Source organism: Arachis ipaensis, chromosome B01 (assembly GCF_000816755.2).
Source record: "Arachis ipaensis cultivar K30076 chromosome B01, Araip1.1, whole genome shotgun sequence".
Lineage (NCBI taxonomy): Eukaryota > Viridiplantae > Streptophyta > Magnoliopsida > Fabales > Fabaceae > Arachis > Arachis ipaensis.
Genome location: NC_029785.2, coordinates 129,879,798 through 129,888,690, shown reverse-complemented (window position 1 = coordinate 129,888,690; position 8,893 = coordinate 129,879,798). Strand labels below are relative to the sequence as shown.

The 8,893-nt window shown below is 35.9% G+C and overlaps 1 protein-coding gene across 1 annotated transcript; it reads right to left on the bottom strand.

Moving 5' to 3' along the window:
* Positions 6,025-8,889, bottom strand: LOC107638511 (the record flags this gene model as incomplete). The annotated part of the gene is given in 2 exon segments (XM_016341828.2): positions 6,025-8,554; positions 8,866-8,889. Coding segments are annotated over 2 exon segments (1,899 nt in total), but the record flags the coding sequence as incomplete, so codon positions are not given.

Genomic DNA, 8,893 nt, shown 5'->3' with positions numbered 1-8,893 from the left:
ATTTGTTGTTAACAATGGAACAAAAATTCGAGTAAAACAAATTGGCACGCCCGGTGGGACATTGTCAATAGATTGTAGTTTGTCAAAAGGAAAACCAGGAGTTTTTGAGTTTTCATGTGATTGCGCAGTGGTAAGTTCGTACGTCCAGAGCCAAGGAAATCAGCGTCAGTTGACATGTCAAATACTTCTGCAGCATCTTCTTCTACTTCTAGTGATGAGATTAGAGGAAATGAATCCGAAAATTCTCCTGTGATTTCACACGCAGAGCCTACCTTGATGTCAGTGAGGCATGATGGCGTTGGCCATGCCCATACAGGGTTAAATGCAACTCACATAAATACCGTGGGGTGGCCGCCATATGGCTTGCCACCGGGGTATGTCCCCTCCACGGTGACACAAGAATTGCATGTGCCTCTCTACTCAACTTTTCAAAATCCTATTTATCAAAATCCATATGGCATGTCAAATGTACCTGTTTCTGGGGCGTCAGGTTCACACGTATCACAACAAAATTTTTCACATTCTATTAATACAGGAAATAACAGTGCATCTAATTCTACTACATCCACTGTCACTATGGTAGAAAATTTCAGACCTGTATTTCCTGACATGTCAAGAGCAATGCCTGTTAATCAACCTAGTCAAACTGTGGGATCTTTAACAAATATTAGACAACAGATTGATGAAAGCCACCATGATCTAATAAACATGTTAACTCATCAAATGGTGACAGTTTTAAATCCTCTTTTAGAAAACACAAACACTAGAATTGAACAATTAAATAGGCAAGTCAATAGGATTGTTACTGTGGTAAATTTGGAAGAAAATGACAACTTGGGTTTAAGATTTGATAATGTCAATCAGAACGGGGGAGCAATTTCTAATTATGATGTCCATATGCCTAGACATGATCAAAATGCTGATGATATGTTAGAAAGACTTAGGCAAAACAACTTAGGGGGGCATTATAATCTAGCAAGAAATGTTGAACAAGTTTTAAACCGTTTGGGATTTAATGTTGGTTGCTTAAATAGGCCATATTTTGTGTCTGCTTTTTCTGAATGTGTCCAACAAGCAGAGCTCCCAAGGGGTTGGAAAATTCCAAAATCCCTTACAAAATTTTCTGGAGAAGAAAATGAGTCTGCAGTAGAGCATATTGCTCGATATACTGTTGAAATTGGGGAAGCAGCTTCTAATGAATATCTTAAGATGAGATACTTTCCTTCTTCTTTAACAAAAAATGCATTTACATGGTTCTCCAACTTGAGACCAAATTCTATTCATTCTTGGACGCAGTTAGAAAGAAATTTTCATGATCAGTTTTTCCGAGGTGAATTGAAAGTTAGTCTTACGGATTTATTTTCTGTCAAACGTGCAGAAGGAGAATCCATTGATACTTATTTGGCGCGATTTAGAAACATGAGAAATAAGTGTTTTACTCCGATTCCAAAAACTGAAGTTGTCAAAATGGCTACTAATGGGTTAGAATTTGGAGTTAGGGAGAAACTTGTCAATCAACATACTTTAGATCTTTTCCAGTTAGCTGAAAGAGTAAGACAAATAGAACAAATTAAAAAAGAAAAAGAAAATTTCAAAAAAGGTTCTAAAAAGGTTGCACATGTGGATTGTTGTTTCGATAGTAGTGATTCAGATGAGAAAGAGGTTTATATTGCTGAATTGCGTGGGGGTCCTCCTTATGTATGCAAATCTTTGAAGCCTGTTAAAGGAAAAGAAAATGTTTCTTCATATTCCAAAACTGAAGATAAGACTTATTCTTTTGATATTTCTAAGGCAGATCAAATATTTGAAGTTTTATTAAAAGATAAGCAGCTTATTTTACCAGAAGAAAAAAAGATGCCTTCAACTGATGAAATAAAGAATAAAAAATTTTGTAAGTTTCATCAGGTGTTCTCACATACCACTAATAATTGCGTCCGTTTCAGGGATTTGATACAAAAAGCAATTGAGGAGGGAAGATTGAAGTTTGAGGATAAAACTACTATGAAGGTGGACACTGAACCATTTGCTGCTGATTCAAATTATGTTGAGCCATTCAACTTGTCAGTCAACATGGTAGAAGTTGATGCCACAATGGTTAGTGCTAAAGATGAATATAAAGACTTGAGGATCTTTGAGCAAGACAAGAAGCCAATTTATCCTTATCTTGGTGAGGATTTGTTAGATCTTTTGTTGAGAATTAAAGAATATGACAGCACCATCGCCATGTGTCCAAAGTGTAATGCTGTTTTTGACAAGGAAGCTGCAAAAGAGTTTGAAAAGTATAAAGTTGAAGAGAAAGAAAAGGCTGAGTTGAGAAAGAAGATTGCTGAAAAAGAAAATGAAACTAACGAGCTAAAGCGGAAGATAGCCGAGGAAAAATAAAAGTTGGGTGGTCAAACTCCTTTGAACAAGTGCGTCAACAACACTGGGGTGCAACCCGTCAACCAGAAGATGAAGACTGTGGTCATGATTGATGGAAAACCTGATGGATTTTCTCAAAAGACAAGAGTTCCTCCCACCAAAATTTCAAACAATAAATGGGTCCAGAATGTGAGAAATGTGCAGAATCAACCTACTGCTTTTGCAAGAGAAAAAAACAAATGGGTGAAGTCTAGACCTTTTAAGCCCAGGGACTATTAGTCTCAGTTATGGAACATGAATCATGCACAAGATGGAGGTAGTATATATATTTCAAAAAATGTGCCTATTTCCTCAAAGCCAATTTATTCTTGTTATAATCCTAACATGCAGCAGGTTCCTAATTATTCTCCTTGGCCCAATTGTCAAAATGTTCCAAAATATTCTCCTTTTACAACTTTTGGGCAAAAAGAGAATATACTTGAGTATGTTCCTTTAGATCCATACAAGAGACACGGTGTAGATTTTCCTCCTTTGCCAACCATAGCTAAGTTTGTAGAAACAGGCAATTCTTCTAATCACCCTAAATGCAATAAAATGCAAAGAAGAATCTTGCTGGAAAGAAAGTAATGATTGAACACAAGGGAGAAAAGGATGAAGATTTAATTACTGATAATTTTGACACTGATTTTGATGACAGCTTAGAAGCAATATTTGGTATTAAGCAACCTATAGCTGTGGTGTCAATACTGCCTGAGGAGTATAGTCAAGTCCAGGAAGTAGAGTCATTAGAAGATGATTGTTATGATGTCTTTCCTGGAAGTGAATGCTTGTTACTAGATGACAATATGTGTGGTGGAGGATTGTTTGAGAAACCTACTGAAAATGACAAGGAGCATTTGCGTCCATTGCATATCAAGGCTCGTGTTGATGGAAGGATAGTTAATAAGATTTTAGTTGACGGGAGAGCTGCTGTCAATCTCATGTCTGAAAGAATGATGGGAAGGCTTGGAAAGACTGAAAAAGAGCTGATTAAAAGTAGCATTAGGGTAACAGATTTTAATGGAAGGACTTCTTCTGTTAGAGGCGTGGTTCTGCTGTCAATTGAGGTTGGTTCTGTCAATAGGCTAACTCTATTTGTTATTGTTCCTTCTAAAGCTGGTTTTAGCTTGCTTTTGGAATGTGATTGGATTTAAGGAATGGGTGCTATTCCATCCACTCTACATCAAAAGTTAATTTTCTGGAACGAAGATGGAGGAGTGGAAGAAGTTTCTGTTGATAATAGTACATGTTACTATGCATGTGGAGTTCAGGATGTATAATCCTAGAGTCAAGCCACTGACAGTTGACACCAAGGCATTTAATCCTGAAAGTATTGAGATGTGTAAAATAGATATGAATTGTTTTATTTAAAGAAAAAAAATGCGTCAAGTTTAAAATCTTGGACAAAAATAATCTCTCATTGACATTTGGGTATGTACTTCATAAATACAAAAGCCTAATTGACTTAGAAATTCTGTTGAGTCTCTTAGCGCTTGGAGTCAAAACTATTAGAATGTTAGTGTGGAGATTTTATAGGATTATAAATTTTATCAAATTTAATTAACACCTGGAGTTTAACATATGAAAGAAACGACTTCACGAAGTTAAGATTTTGTTACTTCTGAAGTTAGGAAAATTGTGTCAATTAAAACAATGAAAGTGTGTGTCAAAAAACTCTTAACTGAAATATTAAAGGTCAAAACAAAGGTCAATTGATACACATTTAATGTGCCGAAATTAGAACAGATATCATTTGACACACTTAAAAATTTCATACAAAAGAATAGACCCCATTGACAGTTCAACTATTAATGTAAAAAATTTTATAGACTTAGAAATTCTGTTAAGTCTATTACTAATAGGCATTTAATCTGTCAAATGGATGTGTCTAAAATGTCAATTGACTTTCAATATCAAAAATAAGAAAAATGTCTATAAACAACTAAGTTTTTTCACTTTCAATCATTGCATATCTTCAAGTGAGAAATCTTGGGGGCATTATGTTAGACAAAATATTATTTTCATAAGAAAATTATAAAAATAAATAATTAGTTGTTTGGTAATATTCCTATATATAATATTTATATCTATTTTAAATTAAGTTAGATCATTTGATAGTTGGTTATTTATTTAAATTTTGAAATTAACAGCAAGCAAGAAGTGCAGGAACAGCTATAAGAAATTCAAATTTCTTGCAAGTGGTGTACAAAGAGTAACTGTCCATTGAGATTAGGCTAGTCTATAAATAGAACTTTAGAAACACGTTGTAATCAGTTCAGTTCTTCTTGAAAAACGCTTAGAAACCCAAAAAACGCTCTCAGCCCCTTGGCATCACAGAGTAAAATTGGGAATCTTAAGTAATTCCTCTGAACTCAAACACTTGTACTTTGCTTTTTTCCAGTTTTTATTAATAAAATTCCTCTATTTTTACGTCTTTTTCTCTTTTACGTTCATGTTTCTTCCTTCATCTTCCTTTTAATTTCATGTTTGCTTTAATTTCTGCATTTTACTTTACCTCCGGCACCTTGCATGTTTTCTTTTCATCTTTAATTTTACTTTCGAAACTACAATTGAGACTTCGAGACATCCACAAAAAGAATCATTTCCGCTCCTTAAATTAAGATTGTGAAACAAAACTCAAAAATTGTTGATTTATTTATTGTTAACAATGGAACAAAAATTCGAGTAAAACAATAATTTTAAACATTTAATTGTGTTTTCGATGAAAAAAACGAATATAAAAATTACAATGTTTACGTTGATGCTGCCAATTAAAGTTGAGCAATTTTTTTCTTCCACATTTTTTCCAGTAAAAATGAGCATAGGAGAGAGAAATTAATAAATTATTATCATCCCCTCTTTATTTGCACATAATTCAATTGACAATGATAACAGTAATTTTTTCTCTCTTCCCTCTTTTTTTTTTTGTCTATTTTCGTTGGAAATGCAAAAAAAAAAAAATATTCACAGCTAGCACTAATGTAAATATTGTAATTTTTGTTTTCACCTTTTTTTGTCAGGGATAACACAACTAAATACACAAATTGATAAATTTATGTATTTTAATTTAAATTGGTAAATAAAAAAGTATAAATAAGTTTACAATGATATAAATTTTACAGTACTTAGTTTTTAGAGATAAATAACTTTGGTAATTTGGTAAACTGATTTTACGAGAAGGGGGAGATAAAAAAAAAATGTAGTAATGAATTCCGCTACGAAAGTATGTGACAAGTGACAAGTGGCTCCGTTGTTGAGGGAACAACAACGATGGAGACATTCATTATTACACAAAACTCAACTTACAACTACAAGTAGCACACAATATCTGGTTGAAATGTGCAATCCAATTAATCCTCCTTACACTTGGAAGCGACACAATTTATTATGTTTGTGACCGAAAGTTAGTTGGGGAACGGAAACATTAAAACATTAAAAATAAATAAATAAATAAAGAGCAGATCATAAAGGACAAATTAAATGAACAAGTGTCGCAAAAGCACAATAGAAAACTAACGGTTGTTTTGAAAGTGTGTCTGGATAAGGTAAACAATTCAGCTCCTGATGATAGTCTCAACTCTCAAATAATGTAATAAGAACTTGGATTAGGACTGCACAAAAAGGTTGAAGAAAATGTATCTACTCAATGTGTAAGGAAAAGTATATTTATCTATGTAAAATACCCCTTTCATTCCCTCCAATCCATTATTGGAATCCAAGAGGGGAAGGCAAATCACTAGTAACAACAGCCAAGTAATTGTGAATGAGAATCACTTCATATATGCATGTATAATGAATATTTGGAGTAATCATTCAGGAGGACACACCCAAAGAGGGGAAAAGCCTTCTGAAAACCACTCCATTTTCCTTCACTCTGTCCTTATTTGACAGAATTGGCAAGGTTAAACATGTAACTATAATGAACAAAAGAGAAGAAAAAGAAGGAAACTAGAATCATAATGTGCATTGTCTTGCAGTGTGTATTGACAGGTGGGAACACAGCATAGAACTTCAACTCCACAGAGACTTGAAAGAAAGCATTTTCTCAGCTCTTGTTGGAGTGCAAAGAGACCTGAGGGATCTCTATGTCTCTCTTTGCAGTTAATGGTAACATTCCCCATGGAAATTCTTCACATCTCTAAAGCTGTAAAACTGAAACCTTCCTTCTGATGTTTGACCCCACCAAACTGGCAACAATAATCAATCATCCAGGGCACAAAATCAAGGAAGTATCATTCTCCATTGTCAGTCATAAAAGAAGCTTGGAACCTCAGTTCCTTTATCCTTCAGTAGACTTGAAGTCTGTACATAACACATTGCTGTTACTGCTGCTGTTATCGTTACCATTACCATTATAGACAACATTTGCTTTTCCATCTTTTTCAAGACCTGTGACACCACTGCCAGAACCTGCCGCTTTGCGACGTCGGGGAGGTCTGGAACTGTCTAGGTGGTAATCCCGACGACTTCGCTTCTCCTTTCTGTCAAGATATCCAAATGCTAAAGCTTCCAGCACCTTTGCTGTGGGAGGGCGGTTTCTTGTGCTCTGTCTCCTGGTTTGTATGTCAGGCTGATGGTAAGAGTGATCCACAGGTTTGGAGACTGTTGCTACACTGAGCTCTTCTAATTCCTTGCTTGTGTTCTTTTGCTGCACGTCAGAAGCTTCATTCTCAGAAGTTTCATCGCCTTGAACTTCAGGCGCAACAGGTAAATTAAGGTCAATTAGAGTCCGCAGCAGAGGTTTCTCATGTCGATCCTTGGTACCTGAAGAACTAGTAGCAGGAATAGCTTCTGTGCTGATAATTGAGCTGGAATTTGAAACTGGACCTGCTAGTGTCTCATTCCCCTGGGTTGGAAGACCAAATAATGAGTTACTTTCCTGAGGTGGAATTTTAATTGAAGGAACATTCTCACAAAGTCCAGAGTCATAAGCATGATCACTGGCCTTCTCTTGTTTTACAGCTGGAGTGAAAAATAAACCAGCAGTTACATTCGCACTTTGTTTCGGGGTGTCAGGATAGAAACTAGCCTCCTCTTGTTTTACTCTGGGAACTATAAACAAACTAGCTGTGTTGACATTTTTCTTTGGACGGCTACACGCAGTTAATCTCCGCCGTCTTTTTGCTGCGGGGACTAAATCTATTTTGTTCTCAGATATCATTCTCTGTAGCGATTGGCACTTCATACCATCTCTTCTCTGTGTGTTATTGGGCAAGTCTGTCTTCTGGTCCTTGGAGGCAGCAGATAGAGCAGTAGAATCCATGCTGCTTATCGAAAGCTCCCCTTTTGAAGGATTACTTTCTACACCATGCAAGTCCGAAGAAATTCCACCTCCAGCCTTCTTCCTATCATAGTACATGGTGTTGACAGACTCCGATTCATTTGTTTGTTCCTCTGAAGTATCTGAATCATTTTCAAAAGCAGAACTTCTTAAAACTTCAAATGGTAAGCTTCTCACTTCTCTCACCATTTTCATCTTTTCTCTAACCAGACTTGTGTCTACAACAGTAAATTTCATTCCATCCATGCTGCGGTTTGGAGGTTTTACCATGAGATAGCAATGGCGTGGCTGATCAGGGGAATTCTCCCTGTCTAATTTTGTTTCTTCACACCACCCATTCCCATCCCTCTCAGTGCAACCATTATCTGCAACTTTCTCAAGTTCAATTAGCTCAGGATCAGAAGCAACTTTACCCAAGACATCACTGACAGAATCAAAATAGTGATTCCCCTTCACTAGTTTCCTTGAAAACTTTTTGACTCCAGGGACAAGGAAGACCAGAGCATTCTTGGACGAAACAGCATAATTGTAACAACTTGGCTGCTCAGAGTGCCATCCCCTTGCAAGTAAACGAGGCCAAACAGCTTCCCAAAATAGATCACTGGTCCGAGCCTTGCTTAATCTGAAATCACCAGTTAGAAAGCTTATTATTTCCCCAGATGTAAGCATTGAACATGCTTTGCCAACTGGTATTTCTGGGCGAAGAGGAAGTCCCTGAGTGGACTTCATAGAATCTACAGCGAGACCTGTTAGATCTTCCTTCCCTTTACCAATTCCTACTGCCTCAACGAGAACTTTGAGCCCCACTAAGGCCTTTAAAGTTAAAACATAATCTTCTAGAAGTATTTTCCCCTCTACAAATGTCTTTGACACCTACCAAGTAATTCAATTTGAATATAATTATAAGACATTCCTAGTAAATATAATATAATTATAAATTAAGAGGCAGCAAACTCATCAAGATGGTTTTCATACAACTACTGAGGTTCATTAGATAGACTTTTCAAGTCGGTATAAGTGATCTGCTACAAATTTTTTCGAAAGAAATCACGGCTTTGAAAGTAAACCCAATCCTCAACAGAAATAACATCTTTGCTATCAAACTAATGTTTTATTGAGGAATAAACAACTGATAGATCTCATCCATGACAGTGAAGAAATGAGGGAAAATCATAAATCAGTACCTCATGTAATTTATTGCGGCATTCCTCT